Source organism: Eulemur rufifrons, chromosome 8 (assembly GCF_041146395.1).
Source record: "Eulemur rufifrons isolate Redbay chromosome 8, OSU_ERuf_1, whole genome shotgun sequence".
Classification (NCBI taxonomy): domain Eukaryota; kingdom Metazoa; phylum Chordata; class Mammalia; order Primates; family Lemuridae; genus Eulemur; species Eulemur rufifrons.
In genome coordinates, this window is record NC_090990.1 from 97,572,830 (window position 1) to 97,592,561 (window position 19,732).

Consider the following 19,732-nt stretch of genomic DNA (forward strand, 5'->3'; position numbering starts at 1 on the left):
AAAAAAATTCTAATTCATAAGATTGTGTCCCATAATCTCACAGGTTCCTGTTTCTACCACCCTGACTAGTATAAAGTTGCCTAAGTACTCTTGTAGTACTGGGAATTCCTATGGCATCACAAATTAATCTATTCTATTTCACCTACCAAGAATACACTGTGTTAAAGGAAGTGCTACCTACTACCTTTTATCTACTACTTTTTACAATGCACAGATGTTGAAGAAAAACATATTTTCAGTGATTTCTATGATGTGATAGAGCAGAACTCAAATATGAGGGCTTCTAAAATGGAATTTCCAGTGATTGATTGATAAGTGATTTTATTTTACAGATTATCTAAGACAAAGGTCAAAAACATCTGACCCTATTACCACCATTTGCACCTCCAGCCTTTAGCAGGCATCGGTATTTAACCATGGTTCCCTTTGCCATCAAGCATAAATAAGTTTTGGAATCCATGCAGCCACTGTAAATTGTGTTTTCACAGAATGCAAATGCGACTTATTATTCAAGCCTAAAAGAAGAGATAGAATGGAGCATCAAGAGGGACAATCAGTAGATTGAACATTATAAATGGGACATAAAAATACTTAGATATTCTGGAACTATGGGCCTAAAATCAAAGACAGGGGTTTTAGGAAACAAATGTCAAATTTGATATTTTATTAAAGACTAAAATTAAACTAAGCACAATAGGTTTCATAAGTATAGGGTTGTAGATATGTAATATTAAACTTGTTAGCCTAAGCAACACAGGTTCAGAGATGAGCACATTGTGATGGAGCTATAGAGAAGTAACGATATTTAGGATGTATTGACAAAATAATTGACTTCCAGAACAAAAAAGGTGATCATCATAAGTCACCTAGAGTGGTGACTTATTTTAAGGATTCTATTAATAAAATGGAAAGTATCTAAAGAAGCATTCAGAGAAAGATAAACAGGATTTTGAGGGGTCTGTGAACTCTGATACATAATGAAGTTCAAGAGTCTTCAGCTAGCTTAAATTATTATAATGGAGACATATACAACCCACCTTCAAATATTTGAATTATTTCTGTGTAGGTGAAATTAGTTGCAAGCTGTACATCTCTGGAGAAAATAGGAGCAAAGGGAAGAAGACACATACAAGTGAAATTTTATAACACTTAGAGATACTTAACAGTGATATAACTCCTTATTTAGCAGTTAATTGAGACTGGAATGCTGCAGGTGAGACTCCTACAATGACAGAGAAGTGAAAATAATAACCTTGGATCTTTTCCAACACTGGTAGCTCAAACTATTAATATATGAATAAAGTTTTATTATATTTGGTCTATTTTCTCCATGATCTTTTTATGAAGTGCCTTAGTTAAAATTTTCCTAACCCATAGAGAAGTTGCAATAGTTGAATCTTTGACACTAAATTACTATCCAGACTAAAATCATCCTTTACATATCCTGAGAAATCAAGATACTCATTTGTGCAAGTTCGAAAAGTATTTGAGAGGTGGACCTGATTTCCAATAAGCCCAAGTTTTCAGTTACACCCCACAAGGCTCATTAACACAATGGAAAGCTTGCACTATGAGGCTAGTAAAGTGGTAAAGTGCTATGTAAATTATAAAAGAATATTATCAGCACTGTAATTATTACCATGTCCTCAGAAAGAATGTTTCCATAGATATTAAATATTCTCATTATAGAGATTTAGGATAAAATCCTCTGTGGCCAGTTATTTTTCAAATGGCTGTCTGAACATCTTTGTTCCTGAGGCTATATACCATGGGATTCAACAATGGAGTCACAACTGTGTAGGTCACTGTCACTAGCCTGTCTTTGCTGGATGAGTACTTGGCTGATGGTCGCAGGTAGACAAAGGAGGCACAGCCATAGTGGACAAGAACCACAGTGAGGTGGGAGGCACAAGTAGAGAAGGCTTTTCCCTTGCCTTCAACTGATGGTATCCTCAGGATGGTGTGAACAATGAAGCAATAGGAGACACAAATGAAAGTCAGAGGGACCATGAGTGCTAGGACTCCACCAATGAAGATGACTAGCTCATTGATGTAGGAATCAGTACAGGCAAGCCGGATAACTGGTGAGATGTCACAGAAGTAGTGGTTGATCTTGTTTGGACCACAGAAAGGGAGTTCAAAAACTAAAGGGAGCCTATCAGCGAGAACAGAAAACCAATCACAGCACAAGTTGCTGCCAGTTGTCCACATACCTGCCAGGGCATAAGGACGGGGTAGTGAAGTGGTTGGCAGATGGCAGCGCAACGATCATAACCCATCACTCCCAGTAGCATGCAATTAGTGACAGCAAAACCAAGAAAGAAGAACATCTGAGTGGCACAGTTAATAAAGGAGATTGTTCTGAGTAGAGACAACAGATTTATGAGCATCTTGGGCAGGATGACAAAGGTGTAGCATGTCTCAGAAATGGAGAGGATCCCTAGGAAGAAGTACATAGGTATGTGGAGGTTGTGATCCAGGTGGATGACAGTGACAATGGTGATATTTCCACTCAGAATAGTCAGATACAGGCATAGGAAAACAGCAAAAAGGATGAGCTGGATGTGACCAAGGCTAGAGAACCCCAGCAACAGGAACTCTGTGACAGAGGAGAAATTAGCTTGGTTGACTTGACCCCTGAGATTGATCTACAAAGAACAAAAATGAAGGAACAGATAGTTTACTCTGAAAGATTAAGAGAGTTACTTCTACTATGGATTAAAGGACTTTTATGCTAGTAGCAATTCCCTACTGATCATGTCAATTCATAGTATTGTTTCAAAATACTCCAATTACATTTGGTTTTAGTATAATTTCTACATCTCTTACAGTGTTTAAGTCTCGATGATCTTTTCACATTGCCTACTTAAAATATCAGTTAAGAAATTAATGTGTTCATTCAACAAGAAGACATGACTATACTCAATATATATGCACCCAACCTAGGTGCACCTAGATTCATAAAGCAAACTCTACTTGATCTGAACCAAATGATAGATAACAATACTGTAATAGCTGGAGACTTTAACATCCCACTGACAGTACAGGACAGATCCTCTAAACAGAAAATAAACAAAGACATAATGGACCTAAATAGAATGCTAGAACAAATGGGCATGGCTGACATCTATAGGACATTCCACCCAAAGTCCACAGAATATACATTCTTCTCATCAACTCATGGGACATTCTCTAAGATTGAACATGTCCTAGGACATAAAGCATGTCTCAAAAAATTCAAAAAAATAGAAATTATACCATGCATCTTCTCAGATCACAGCGGAATAAAAGTAACAATGAACACAAACAGAAACCCTCACTCTTACTCAAAGTCATGGAAGCTAAATTACTTTCTCCTGAATAATTATTCTATAAAGGAAGAAATCAAGATGGAAATCAAAAGTTTCTTTGAATTAAATGACAATGGAGATACAACTTATCAAAATCTATGGGATGCAGCTAAAGCAGTCCTGAGAGGGAAATTCATATCCATAAATGCCTATATCAAAAAGACAGAAAACCTGCAAATAGACAACCTAACGAATAGACTCAAAGAGCTGGAGAAAGAAGAACAGAACAACCCCAAACCCAGCAGAAGGCGAGAAATTACTAAGATCAAATCAGAATTAAATGAAAAGAACAACAAAGAAACTATAAGGGAAATTAATAAAACAAAAAGTTGGTTCTTTGAAAAGATAAACAAAATAGACACACCTCTGGCTAGACTAACCAAGAGCACAAAACTAAAATCTCTAATAACCTCCATCAGGAACATGAAAGGAGACATCACAACCGATGCTACAGAGATACAAGATATCATCTATGAATTCTACAAAAATCTTTATGCACACAAACTGGAGAATGCGGAGGAAATGGAGAAATTTTTAGAAACACATAGTCTTCCCAGGCTCAACCAGGAAGAAATAGAGTACCTGAACAGACCAATATGAAGAACTGAAATCGAAACAGCAATAAAAAACCTTCCCAAAAAGAAAAGCCCTGGTCCAGATGGGTTCACACCTGAATTTTACCATACATACAAAGAAGAACTGGTGCCCATCCTACATAAACTATTCTCCAATATTGAGAAGGATGGAATTCTCCCCAACACGTTCTACCAAGCCAATATAACATTGATACCAAAACCTGGAAAGGACGCAACAAAAATAGAGAACTACAGATCAATTTCTCTCATGAATATAGATGCAAAAATTTTCAATAAAATACTAGCAAATCGAATCCAAGTACTTATCAAAAAAATAATCCACCACGACCAAGTGGGCTTCATCCCAGAGATGCAGGGGTGGTTCAACATACGTAAATCTATAAATGTAATTCACCACATAAATAGAAGCAAAAACAAAAACCATATGATATTCTCATTAGATGCAGAAAAAGCATTTGACAAAATTCAATACCCTTTTATGATAAAAATGCTTAACAAAATAGGCATAGATGGAACCTACCTAAAAATGTACGAGCCATATATGACAAACCCACAGCCAACATCATTCTGAATGGGGAAACATTGAAAGCACTTCCACTTAGAACTGGAACCAGACAGGGCTGCCCACTGTCCCCATTACTTTTCAACATAGTATTGGAAGTCCTTGCGAGAGCTATCAGGCAAGAGAGCAAAATCAAGGGAGTCCAAATAGGGAAGGAAGAGATCAAACTCTCACTTTTTGCTGATGATATGATGCTATATCTGGAAAACCCCCAGGATTCAACCATGAGACTCCAGGAATTGATTAACGAATATAGCAAAGTCTCTGGCTACAAAATTAATATACACAAATCAGAGGCATTTATATATGCCAATAACAGTCAATCGGAAAACCAAATTAAAGACTCAATACCCTTCAAAATAGCAACAAAGAAAATAAAATATCTAGGTATATATCTAACTAAAGAGGTAAAAGACCTCTATAAGGAAAACTATGAAACACTGAGAAAAGAAATAGCAGAACTTGCAAATAGGTGGAAAAATATACCATGCTCGTGGATTGGAAGAATCAACATTGTTAAAATGTCTATACTACCCAAAGTGATCTACAGATTCAATGCAATCCCTATTAAATTACCAACATCATTTTTCACAGATGTAGAGAAAATAATTATACACTTTCTATGGAACTAGAGAAGACCCCGTATAGCAAAAGCAATTTTAAGCAACAAAAACAAAATGGGAGGTATTAATTTGCCAGACCTCAAACTATACTACAAGGCCGTGGTTCTTAAAACACCCTAGTACTGGCACAAGTACAGGGACACAGACCAGTGGAACACAACAGAAAATCCAAATATAGAACCATCCTCATATAGTCACCTAATTTTTGACAAAGCGGGAAAGAATATACTCTGGGGACAAGAATCCCTATTCAATAAATGGTGCTGGGAGAATTGGTTAGCCACTTGTAGAAGACTGAAACAGGACCCACAGCTTTCACCTCTCACAAAAATCATATCACGGTGGATAACAGACTTAAACCTTAGGCGTGATACCATCAGAATTCTAGAAGAAAATGTAGGAAAGACTCTTACAGACATTGGCCTAGGTAAAGAATTTATGAAGAAGACCCCTAAGGCAATCACAGCAGCAACAAAAATAAATGAATAGGACATGATTAAATTAAAAAGCTTCTGCACAGCCAAAGAAACAGTCCAGAGAATAAACAGACCACCTACAGAATGGGAAAAAATTTTTGCATACTACACATCAGATAAAGGACTGATAACAAGAATCTATTTAGAACTCAGGAAAATCAGCAAGAAAAAATCAAACAACCCTATCAAAAAGTGGGCAAATGACATGAATAGAAACTTCTCAAAAGAAGATATAAGAATGGCTAACAAACATATGAAAAAATGTTCAACATCCCTAATCATCAGAGAAATGCAAATCAAAACCACAATGAGATATCACTTAACCCCAGTGAGAATGGCCTTTATCAAAAAAACCCAAAACAACACATGTTGGCGTGGATGTGGAGAGACAGGAACACTCATACACTGCTGGTGGGACTGCAAACTAGTGCAACCCCTGTGGAAAGCATTATGGAGGTATCTTAAACAGATTCAAGTAGACCTGCCATTTGATCCAGCAATCCCATTAGTGGGCATATACCCAAAGGAAAAAAGGTCATTCTGTAACAAAGACATATGTACCCGAATGTTTATAGCAGCACAATTCACAATAGCAAAGATGTGGAAACAACCCAAATGCCCATCAATACATGATTGGATTAGTAAGCTGTGGTATATGTATACCATGGAATATTACTCAACTATAAGAAATAATGAAGATACGACATCTCTATGGTTCTCCTGGAGAGAGTTGGAACACATTATATTAAGTGAAGTATCCCAAGAATGGAAAAACAAGCATCACATGTACTCACCAGAAAATTGGTTTCCCTGAACATCACCTAAATACACATCTGGGAATGACACCAATTGGATATCAGACTGAGGTGGGGGTGGGGGAGGGGATGGGGGTATGCCTACACAATGAGTGCATTGCGCACCGTTTGGGGAATGGTAACGCTTGAAGGTGCTGACTCGGGAAGGGGGGTCGGGAAGGGAGGGATATATACCTACATGATGGGTGCAACGCGCACTATCTGGGGATCAGACACGCCTGGAGCTCTGACTTGGGGGGAAAGGCGGTACATAGACAACGTATGTAACCTGCAATTCTGTATCCCCCATAACAATAAGATGAAATAAAATAAAGAAAGAAAGAAAGAAAGAAATTAATATGTTCATTTATTTATAAATTAATAAATATGCATTGTTTATATTATACAGTTTTCTTAGGCTATAAAAGCAGAGTATCATTCTTAGCAGGAATGGCACTAATTCATCTTGCCTTCTTTAACAACTCTTCTCTCCTCTCCCTGTCTAACACTGTTCCCCAAATGCACCAATAAAAAAGATAATTTTTCCACAGCAAGACTGTTTTTCCTCATCTTACAGCATCTCACCTCTGTGCTTTTGCTCATATTTTTCCCTTCACCTGGAAAACATCCATCCAATTTGCATTCATTCTTGATCACCCAAATAGAAACTGCAACTCTGCTTTCCAAAGATAAGAGTGATAGAAACTTTCCTTTCTTTGAAATTATTTAGCAACTTTTTTATCATATATTGGAATGTATCACAGGAGCTAGATACTCTAAATTCATGAAGAGCAACAGCTGTTTACATGAATTTTAATATTTTTCTCTAGTGTCCAGCACAATACTATTTCCAAAAATTATCAATATACAATGGTTTAATCACTTATAAATTAGGTGATTTATAAGTACACTTGTACTTATAAGTACACTTTTCATAAAATATAAGTATTTTATGAAAATACACTTTTTCATATACCAGTGTGTAAAAATCTTGGAGGTAATTTTGTACTCCTCATAGCTTCTAAAAGCAAATTGCTACTTAAAAGCTATTTGTTTAATGACTTTTTTATTAAGTATTTGACTTTTAAAGGGCATCTGTAAAATACAGTATTTAAACTCATGAAAAGGATGGTGGAAGGAGGTATATGGGAACAGAGATTCAGTCCACAACCTACCAGATCATCCTGCATAGTTATAATTGTTCTGCCCACATGGTAATCTGTCATACAACTGAGAAGCTGTAGAACATGAATCATTTTTAGCCCTTATGAATTTCCCTACCACTGTTTGTTTGTTTGTTTGTTTGTTTTCTCACTCCGGCTCTTCACAATACTTTACATATCAACTTATGGCCAAGAAAACAAACACCAGCAAGATTTTCCCTGGGGAATGCAGTTTATTTACCTCCTCAGTTTCCATCTCTGAGGCTGATGCAGTAGATTATTGGTCCATAGAATGTTAGGATACTGAGATTCGAAGATAGCAGAAGGTCTGTAAAGAATGACAGCTTAGTTACACACTGACTTCTCTTTACTACTTCATTGCTTATTAAACTTTTCTAATATATCTTTGTCACCAGATAATAATTTCATGTGACATTTGAGAATGGAAGATGAATGAACTAAATGTTTATTTTTTTGTTTGTTTGTTTGTTTTTCAGCTCATTAAGGGGGTACAAAAGATCAGGCTATATACATTGCCCATGCCTCCCCATCCCCCCGAGTCTGAGCTTCAATTGTGTCCATTCCCTAGACAGTGCACATCACACTCATCATGTAGGTGTGCACTCCTCCCCTCCCCCATCCCATCCCCCCCAGTCAGAACTTTAATCGTGTCCATTCCCCAGGCAGTGCGCATCACACTCATCAAGTAGGTATACATTCATCCCTTCCACCCAGCCCCAACCTCTGTCCGATACCCAATTGGTGTTAATCCCAAAAGTGCACTCAGGGAAACCAGCTTGCTGGTGAGTACATGTGGTGCTTATTTTTCCATTCTTGGGATACTTCACTTAATAGAATGGGTTCCAGCTCTCTCCAGAAGAACCAAAGAGATGCCATATCGCCATTATTTCTAATAGCTGGGTAATATTCCATGATATCTTAAACAACAAAAACAAAATGGGAGGTATTAATTTGCCAGACTTCAAACTATACTACAAGACTGTGGTTCTTAAAACAGCCTGGTACTGGCACAAGTGCAGGGACACAGACCAGTGGAACAGAACAGAAAATCCAAATATAAAACCATCCTCACATAGCCATCTAATCTTTGACAAAGCAGACAAAAACATACTCTGGGGAAAAGATTCCTTATTTAATAAATGGTGCTGGGAAAACTGGATATCCACATGTAGAAGACTAAAACAGGACACACAGCTCTCATCCCTCACAAAAATCACATCACGGTGGTTAACAGACTTAAACCTTAGCTCAGAAACTATTAGAATTCTAGAAGAAAACGTAGGAAAGACTCTTACAGACATTGGCCTAGGCAAAGAATTTATGAGGAAGACCCCTAAGGCAATCACAGCAGCAACAAAAATAAATAAATGGGACCTGATCAAATTAAAAAGCTTCTGCACAGCCAAAGAAACAGTCACGAGAGTAAACAGACAACCTACAAAATGGGAAAAAATTTTTGCATACTACACATCAGATAAAGGACTGATAACAAGAATCTATTTAGAACTCAGGAAAATCAGTAAGAAAAAATCGAACAACCCTATCAAAAAGTGGGCAAAGGACATGAACAGAAATTTTTCAAAAGAAGATATAAAAATGGCTAACAAACATATGAAAAAGTGTTCAACATCTCTAATCATCAGGGAAATGCAAATCAAAACCACAACGAGATATCACTTAACTCCAATGAGAACGGCCTTTATCAAAAAGTCCCAAAACTATACATGTTGGCGTGGCTGTGGAGAGATAGGTACACTCATACACTGCTGGTGGGACTGTAAATTAGTGCAGCCCCTGTGGAAAGCAACGTGGAGATACCTTAAACAGATTCAAGTAGACCTACCATTTCATCCAGCAATCCCATTACTGGGCACCCAGAAGAACAAAAGTCATTCTATAAAAAAGACACCTGCACCCGAATGTTTATAGCAGCACAATTCACAATCGCAAAGATGTGGAAACAACCCAAATGCCCATCGATTCATGAATGGATTAGCAAAATGTGGTATATGAATGAACTAAATGTTGAAAGCTCATTCTTTGCAGAGAGATATGGGTATCTGTTTTTGTTTTTGTTTTTTTTTTCTTTTTCAGTTATCCAGGGAACACTTCCTGAAGGAGTTGGTCTTTCAAAGATGGTTGATAAAAAGGTAGTGAGTGTCATGGGCTCTGGAGAATATATTTTATGGCATTTGTGTGAAGCCCTCTCTCTCTCTCTGCTTGTCATAGTTCACTTGGCAAGGTTGAATTTTATCTCCCCCTAAGCCTTATTCTATCGTCCATCTTTTCAAGCTACTTTATATATTCATGCCTTGTTTTCTTCACATGCTCTTCTTTCACTATCACCAAGTAACTAGATAGACAGAATAAAGTTCATGGGAAAATTAGAGCATTTCTAAAATTATCACTGGTGACTGGCATTTCTCTGTTGGTAGATTCAAATATTATCTTCACTCAATTTCCCACATAAAATAACCCAACAAGGGCTATTTTCCTATGTTCCCTAGTGCATAACTGTTAGAATTCAGTGAAATCCAGAAATCTAAGCAAAGGAGATTGAAAAATTAATATTATTACAACCATTTCTATTTTTAAATAGAACTATTCTATTTTTTTCTGCCACTGATATCTCAATGCCCCAAACTGTGTCTTCCTACCTCCTCTGCTGAGAATTCTGAGCATTATTCCCCAAAGCATCATTGAAAAACTTTTATTTTGTTTCTTATTAGTTATGGCCCCAATATGCTGACTGATATTTACCCTTTCCAAAACTCCAGGGAACTAGTATTGTGACATTATTTTTGGCGCAGTTCCTTCTTTCTCTCAATTGGCAAAGGGGATGCAGAAAACAGCACGGATTCAAAATCTCATTGGTCTAATAGGATAAAAGAAACAGGAAAAAAACTGGCATTGGCAATTAGTTGATTGTCTCTCCCAGGTTCCCTGGTGGCTCATTAGAAGCTGAAGGGAGTACAAATTAAGGAAGTGAAAGTGAATATGGAAAACCCATATTACAAGAGATAATGCAGGGCTATCTTTTTTGAGGTTTTTTTTTTTTTTTTTTTTTTTTTTTTTTTTTTTGTGAGAGAGAAGCTCTCTTCTTCTTTGGACTTCACCAGGACAATTAAAGCTAAAGAAGAAACAAAATTCTCCCTTTCAGCCTAAGTTCATCTGTAACATAAAAATTCAATTGCTTCACCAAAGAGAGGAGCATAGGAACACAATATGAGTGATGGGGAAAAGAGTGGTATTTTTGCTGATAAAGCTAAAAACCTTGAAGAACAGTGGCAAAGAGCCGACATAGAGACTGAAAGAAAGTTGTGGAGTGTTTAGGTGCAGGCCACAGAGGTGATATACTGCTTTTTTCTAGCTTTCTGGAGATGAAAAGACCTCCAATTGAGTGTCTTCCTTAAGGCCTGGGAATAGGAGCCCAGCCTTGTGGGTAACACCCTTAAGGGCATGGATAGTCCCCCCAGTTATTCTCAGTCTTTCCTACAACTCCCTAATAGTCTGACTCAAGGTGAGGAGAGGGAATGTGGGGTTGGAGAGAGATCAATTAAGTGCTTGTTTACATTTGTGTGCCACTGTTATCCTACCCTGAATTTGAAATTAGGCTAAAAGTCAAGCTCTCTATTGCTGGACTCAAGTAATACAATGTCTAGACTTCCAAGTCTTCCAGAAATTGTTATTCTTCCTCCTCTGTGAGATAATATGGAAAAAATCAGCCATCTCTACTCTCCCTCGGGATTTCATGAGTGGGTGGCAGACAGAATTGGAAGCACTTAGCAACAAGGTCTTCCTTGCCTTACTCTCTTGCTGCAGATCCTGTCAATGGCTCCCAGCAGAGATAAGTTCCTGTCATTAGTTCTCAGCAGGTGCTCTCAGAGCAGGAAACACTCTCAAACGAGAGGATTCCTGACCTCAGTCAGAGTCTTTTTCTTTCCAATTATATCCACCATTGTCACAAGTTACCAACAGAAATCTCATGGTAGCTACTGCTGCTTCCAGCAGTTTTCAAATGTTCACAACACTCTTTTCTAACAGCAGCTGAGTTTGAGAGCTTCTTGGACATCTGGTCTGTTCAGTGCATCTTCCTGAACAAATATTTCCCCACAGGATTCTGACCAAGTCCCCAGTCTTGGTGCTGCATCACTCTTTAAAGAAAACTGTCAAAGACCTCCAAAGTTTCAAAGCAGAAATAAATCTGAAAAAAATATTGCAGTTAGTCACATTTATAGAATCACTTCTTGACACAATTACTGTGGACTCAGGTAGGACACCCCCAAACCAAAAGCTACCTTTCATCATATTCTCATGTGTCTGAGTACATTTTCCAAGAAGTTAAAAACAGCCATCCCTTTTTTAACTAGAGTTTAAACTCAGGTTACCAATAAGCTAAGTAGGACACGTATTCCATCTCAAGTATTTCAACATGGTTCATGTACGTAAGCATATGTGTTTTCATTCCACATTCAGAGACAGGTAATTGCATTACATCATTATACTCACTCTTGATGCAGATGTCAGCCTCTGAAAAACATTGTCTATAACTTACTTTGTCTTCTTAACATCTATTACAGTTTTATGTGCAATTATTATATTTTTCCCTTTACAAATCTCTAGTTACTGTTTTTATGGGGTGGATTTTGTTGTGTTTCACTAAATGTTTTAGCCCCATTTTTTAGGATGTTGCCTGATACATAATAGACATTTAATGTATATTTGTTGGCTTAATGAATTAATCTTTTTCTCTTTCTCAGTTTCACTTGACTTAGTTTCACTATATGCACTATATTTATTTTTCCTTAAGCTGGCTTTATAACAGGAAAAAACAGATAAAACTCTTTAACATGCACTCTTAGTGACATAATTAAACAAGCTGAGAGATTATCAGTCTAACATTCTCTATATATCAGATTCGACCAAGATTCTTAGATTCTTTCTGTAGCCTAGAAGTTGGAGCAATGTGTGATTGATTTCACAGGCCCTATTCCCCAATCCTATGGCAAGGAATGAATGAGGTAGGATTTGTCCCCTGACTGAAATACTTGAGAAGGCTTCCAAATAGATTAAGTCCTACACTGAAAAAAAAAATTAAAAATTCAACTCAAATTAGATTTAGTAAATAAACAGAAAAGTAACCCATAATCTCCTATATCTAAACTTATATCAGAACATCAAATGATGAGTGCAGGTGAATGGTGGATCATGGATGGCATCACCACAGGTTCAGTATATTTGTTTTCTTGGCTGTCTTTCACTTTCATTGTCTGCCTGCACAAAAAAAGAGGACAAAGTTTAAAGTAACTATATCTGCTGAATATGATGAGAAAATCCTGGAAATAGGGAGAGCCAGAGTACTTCAACTTCTATTTATTAGTTCAGCCAAATTTATGACCAACCCCTAAACTACATATCCCAGAAGTATGAAAGAATTAAACAGTAAGAATCGCCACCCAAGAGAACAAGTTTTTGAGTTCAACCAAATTACCTGCCTGCTAAAACTAAAAACAACAATTATAAAATTAACATGATAGAATCTCTACATAGTATTAACCAGGTCCCAGGTAAAATCCTAATTATTTCACATTAAACAAACCAGGAATATATGGCCTAATCTAAGGAAAGAAAGCAATCAATGTAGACCTACTGCAATATAGCTCAATGTTGAATATAGTAGACCAAATTTTAAAACAGCTATGCTAACTATGACCAATTATATAAAGAAAAATGTGTCTGTAATGAATAAGCATATAGTAAATCTTGTAAAAGAAATAGAAACCAAAAAAAGGAATTACAGGAAATTATACAACTGAAAAATACATTGTCTTAAAAAAAAAAGCCTTCAATAGATGGTTTTAGCAACAGAATGGAAATAATAGAGAAAAGAAACAGTAACTGTAAAAACAGATGAATAGAAGTGATACAATGTGAAAAAGATGGGAAAACAATGGCAATAAAGATTAACAGTACCTCAAGCACCTGGGAAACTATATGAAATGGTCTAACACATGTCCTAGTTGGAGTTATAGAAAAGAATATGCTAAAGAATAAAGCAGAAAATTTATTTGAAAAAATAATGGCCCAAATTTCTTAAAGACATTAAATTATAGATTCAAGAATATCAATAAATTTTAATCATGATAAGTACAAAGAAAATCATTCCTAAGCACATCAGAGTCAAACTGCTGGAAATAAAAGATTAAGAGAGCATCTAGAAAGCAGACCAAAAAACAAAAACAAAAACCATTAAGCAATGAGAGAAATGACTGACTGCTGACTTCTCATCAGGAAACATGGAGTTCAGAAAACATCACCCAAAAAATGATGAAAGAAAGGGACAAAAATATTATTTAGAGAAATAATGATAAAAACATTCCAAATTGGGACAGGAAAATGAACAACCAGATTCATGTCCATTGGTCCAAGGAATATAAAATTACATAAACCCAAAAAACTATACACATGGACACATTGAAATCAAATTGTCAAAAGTCAAAGACAAAGACAAAAAAAGAATTATGAAACTTTGTCAAATACAATGGTGCTCTCATAACACAGTCAGTGGATTTCCCTGCAGAAACCATGCAGGCCAGAGAGAGTGGGATAGTATATACAGAACATTCCACTCAACAGCAGCAGAGTACATATTCTTCTCAAGTGTACATAGAACATTCTCAAAGATAGGTCATATGCTAGGTCAAAAAATTCTCAATAAATATAAGAAGTTTGAAATCATACCGAGTATCTTTTATGACCACAATAGAATGAAACTAGTAATCAATAGCAGGAAAAAAAAAAACCTGGAAAATTTAACAATATATAGAAATTAAATAACACACTCTTGAATAACCATTGTGTCATAGCAGAAATCAAAGGGACACTAGAAAGTATCTCAAGAAAAATAAAAAACTTATGGAATGTAGAAAAAAAAATACTAAGAGAAAAATGTATAGCAAGAAACACCTACATTACAAAAAGAATGAGCTTAAATAAACAATCTAACTTTATGCCTAAAGGAATTATAAAGATTAAAGCAAAAATAAACGAAATGGAGAATATAAGTACAATAGAAAAAAATTAAACAAAATCAAGAGTTAGTTTCTTGAAAAGATAAACAAAATTGACAGTTATCTAGATTAAGAAAAAAAAGAAGTTTCAAGTAAATTAAATCAGATGAGAACCCATTATAATTGACACCACAGAAATGAAAACGATCCGTCTTAATCAGTTCCAGCTGCTATAACAAATTGCCGTAGACTCAGTGACTTAAACAGCAAATATTTATTTCTAATAATTCTGGAGGCTTGGAAATCAAGATCAAGGCACCCACAGATCCAGTGTCTGATGAGAGTTTGCTTCAGATTTTCAGATGGATGTGTTCTAATTGTATCTTCACATGGGGAAGAGCAGAGAGAGACTGACAAGTTCTCTTTTCTCTTTTTATAAGGGCAGTAATCATGTTTAATAATATTCCATTGCATGAACATACTACATTTTCTTAATCCACTAAATTGTTGGTGGACATTTAGGTTGTTTCCATAAATGGCTATTGTGAATAATATTGCAATAAACATGGGTTATTAGTGTCACTTCAATATCCTGATTCTAATTCTTTCAAATACATACACAGAAGTAGAATTGATTCAGCATTAGTTAAATTCATAGAAAGAGCAACAGGGGAAGGGAGGAAATGGGAGTTCCTATTCAAGGGATATAAGTTTCAATTATACAAGCTGAGTAAATTAGAGATCAGCTGTACAAAATTGTGATTATAGGTAACAGTACTATGTAATGTACTTAAAATTTTGTTCAAATAGTAGATTAACATTAAATGTTCTTACCACAACACCAAAATAAAGCTGTAAGTATTGACCTAGTTGGAAAATTAGCATAACATATCTTGAATCTGTGCCATGTTAAAATCAACTCTAAAGAACCATCGATATATTTGGGAGTGCTGTTATTTTTCTGAGTGAAGTTTTAATTGAACTCCGTAATGCCCTGTGTTTTGCAAAAGAAGAGTGTTTCAAATGCACTTAATAGAATTTTCAAGAAAATTTGAATTGAGTTAGTTTTACAAACATCTATTGACATAAATGTGATTCCAGGGCTCATAGAGACTAATAAAAACTGAATTCTGTCAAAATAAAAAAAGAAAAAAAATTAAAGATGTGATTGCCTTTCAGCTCCAAATTCTTTATCCAGATTGTGTTATCGGAATGTTTCCCCTTGCCAGCTGACGCAACATTAAGCTTTGTCAGTAGAGTGTGATAAAGGAACATCCAAGTTAAAATGGGTTCTTTTCCCATTTCTGGCATGCTTTCTTCTGTCTGGAGCTGCAATGTGTGGAGTCTACTAACAAATGGGACACCAGTGGCACTTTCTCCTGAGTGGTTTCAGCAGTACTATCCTCAAAGTCATTTTCCCAGAAGGTTCTAAACTGATATAATCTTCCCATGGATGGTTTCCACCAGTACAGCAGAGGGTGGCTTCTTCTCCTACATCTGTATGTAATTGAAAATATTGCAAGGAGGAATAACAAAAGAAACTAAAAAACCTCTTTTAACTTGCAATTATTTATCTATATGAATAAGCAATAGTATATAGCATCAACATAATATAGAAACAAGTTGGAGGCTGAGCATGATGTAGGGCAGAAACTGTCATCAATAATCCCTTGTTTCTCTCTCATATTCAAGGAAATGTTCTACATTTTGATCATGGTGGTGGTTACATGTGTGTATATATATGTCAAAACATCAAACCATACACTTAAAATGGGTGCCTTTTATTGTATATAAATGAAGTCTCAATATAATTGGTTAAGAGAGGAAACATAAACAAATGAACCTCACACCATACATAAGAGTTAATGTTATAAGGCTTTTAGATGCAAATATAAGGAAATATTTCCTTAATCTTGGTTTAGGAGAATGTTTCTTAGACAAGACACGAGAAGCATTAAATATTAAAGAAAAGAGTGTAAGTTAAACTTAATCAAAATTTTAAAAGCTTACCCTCATTAAAAGATACTATTGATTGCCTTGGGGGGTCTTCTTCATAAATTCTTTGCCTAGGCCAATGTCTGTAAGAGTCTTGCCTACATTTTCTTCTAGAATTCTGATTGTATCACGCCTAAGGTTTAAGTCTGTTATCCACCGTGATTTGATTTTTGTGAGAGGTGAAAGCTGTGGGTCCTGTTTCAGTCTTCTACAAGTGGCTAACCAATTCTCCCAGCACCATTTATTGAATAGGGATTCTTGTCCCCAGAGTATATTCTTTCCCGCTTTGTCAAAAATTAGGTGACTATATGAGGATGGTTCTATATTTGGATTTTCTGTTGTGTTCCACTGGTCTGTGTCCCTGTACTTGTGCCAATACCAGGCTGTTTTAAGAACCATGGCCTTGTAGTATAGTTTGAGGTCTGGCAAATTAATACCTCCCATTTTGTTTTTGTTGCTTAAAATTGCTTTTGCTACATGGGGTCTTCTTTGATTCCATACAAAGTGTATAATTATTTTCTCTACATCTGTAAAGAATGATGTTGGTAATTTAATAGGGATTGCATTGAATCTGTAGATCACTTTGGGTAGTATAGACATTTTAACAATGTTGATTCTTCCAATCCACGAGCATGGTATATTTTTCCATCTATTTGCAAGTTCTGCTATTTCTTTTCTCAGTGTTTCATAGTTTTCCTTATAAAGGTCCTTTACCTCTTTAGTTAGATATATAGCTAGATATTTTATTTTCTTTGTTGCTATTTTGAAGGATATTGAGTCTTTAATTTGGTTTTCTGATTGACTGTTTTTGGCATATATAAATGCCTCTGATTTGTGTATATTAATTTTGTAGCCAGAGACTGTGCTATATTCGTTAATCAATTCCAGGAGTCTCATGGTTGAATCCTGGGGGTTTTCCAGATATAACATCATATCATCAGCAAAAAGTGAGAGTTTGATCTCTTCCTTCCCTATTTGGACTCCCTTGATTTTGCTCTCTTGCCTGATAGCTCTCGCAAGGACTTCCAATACTATGTTGAAAAGTAATGGAGACAATGGGCAGCCCTGTCTGGTTCCAGTTCTAAGTGGGAGTGCTTTCAGTTTTTCCCCATTCAGTATGATGTTGGCTGTGGGTTTGTCATATATGGCATATACCCAAAGGAAAAAAGGTCATTCTTTAACAAAGACACATGTACCCGAATGTTTATAGCAGCACAATTCACAATCGCAAAGATGTGGAAACAACCCAAATGCCCATCAATACATGATTGGATTAGTAAGCTGTGGTATATGTATACCATGGAATATTACTCAGCTATAAGGAATGATGAAGATACGACATCTCTATGGTTCTCCTGGAGAGAGTTGGAACCCATTATATTAAGTGAAGTATCCCAAGAATGGAAAAACAAGCATCACATGTACTCACCAGAAAATTGGTTTCCCTGATCATCACCTAAATACAAATCTGGGAACGACACCAATTGGATATCAGACTGAGGTGGGGGGTGGGGGAGGGGATGGGGGTATGCCTACACAATGAGTGCATTGCACACCGTTTGGGGAGTAGTAACACTTGAAGGTGCTGACTTGGGAAGGGGGGGGTGGGGAAGGGAGGGATATATACCTACATGATGGGTGCAATGCACACGACCTGGGGAACAGACACGCCTGGAGCTCTGACTTGAGGGAAAAGGCGGTACAGGAGCAACGTATGTAACCTGCAATTCTGTATCCCCCATAACAAGATGAAATAAAAAAAAAAAAAAAGATACTATTGAGATAGTAAAAATGCAAGCCACAGAGAATATTCACAATACATGTATATTACAAACAAATTTAATTCAGTATATATGAATAGCTCATAGAGTTTAATAATTTAAAAATAATATAAGGGGGAAGGGCATGATGGCAGACTAGAAGCAACCCGTACATGCTGCATTCAAGGAGAGGATCAAAAGTAGCAGGTTCATGTGCACCTACAGATGGGTCTTCTTGGAAAGAGCACTGTAAATCACTGAAGAAGCAACGGGGGACATTCAGAGTTAAGGAGGACATGATGGGCAATCCATTCTGCAAGACTGAAAGATACCCGAGGAAGGCATCTACATGCGGGGAAGGACAGGAAGAGAGAGCACTGGGGCTCCAAGCTCCCCCTGCAGACATTATGGTCTGAGCTGTCAGGGTACCCCTAATTCCACCACAGACCTCTGGTATGATTAGGGAGCTGCTCACAGTCTATGCAGCAACATCGCACCAGACAGTGGGTGCAGCAGGTACCTGGTGGCTTCCATTCCCATGTTACTACAACTGATCCCATTCTCAGCTGTCTGATCCAGGGTGCCAGGTGTACACAGGGCTCAGCATTGCTGTACACACTTCTGGATTGCCCCAGGTAGGCTGGAGAAGGAACAGGCAGAGTGATGCTCTCTCATGTCATGCCCTGAGACTAGGAGCCAAGCACCTGTACACACCAACAGGGGACTTGAGTAGAACAGGTGCCTCAGACATCACCTGAGAATCCATGCAGTGACTGCCTCATGGGATCTGGGCAGATGGAGAACCTCTGCCGCTCAGTGACCTTGGCCCCACAGCCCTCCTACCATGATCAACATGCTGCTGCTAGGCCTCCACATCCATAGTTTCCATGCTGCTGTTTAACCCAACAGCCCCACCCACACAGCAATTGTCCTGCCTCTAGCCTGCAGTTACTACAAGGCTCCTGCTGGCCCCAGGCCCACAGCTCTGTCCCTGAGGTTCTAGCACTACCACCAAGCCCTGTGTCTCTGCCTTCAAGCCTTCAGCACAGTTGTCAGGCCCAAGGCTCTGTCCTCAAGGCTCCACCACTTCTTCTGGTCCAATAGATTCTCCTCTAAGGCTCCAGCATTAAGCCTGGGTCCCAAGGCTATGCCCTTGACACTCAACCGCTGCCCATAGCTCTACCCTGTGAGGCTCCCTGCTGCCATCAAGCCCTGCAGCCCACTCCCGAGGTGTGCACTGGCTACCTGGTAGGTACTGCCCCCACAGTCCAACATTCCTCCAGGGACCTGCCAGCCTCATTACACCATCGCCCTTGGACCCAGTTCAATCTGCCCCCACAGTCCAACATTCCTCCAGGGACCTGCCAGCCTCGATATACCAT

The 19,732-nt window shown here is 37.4% G+C and overlaps 1 protein-coding gene across 1 annotated transcript; it reads right to left on the bottom strand.

The window, feature by feature from the left end:
• Positions 1–1,725: 1,725 nt before the first annotated feature.
• On the bottom strand, positions 1,726–19,732 carry LOC138390338 (olfactory receptor 10R2-like). Its single transcript, XM_069479214.1, is given in 4 exon segments — positions 1,726–2,156; positions 2,159–2,648; positions 12,808–12,859; positions 19,596–19,732. Coding segments are annotated over 4 exon segments (1,110 nt in total).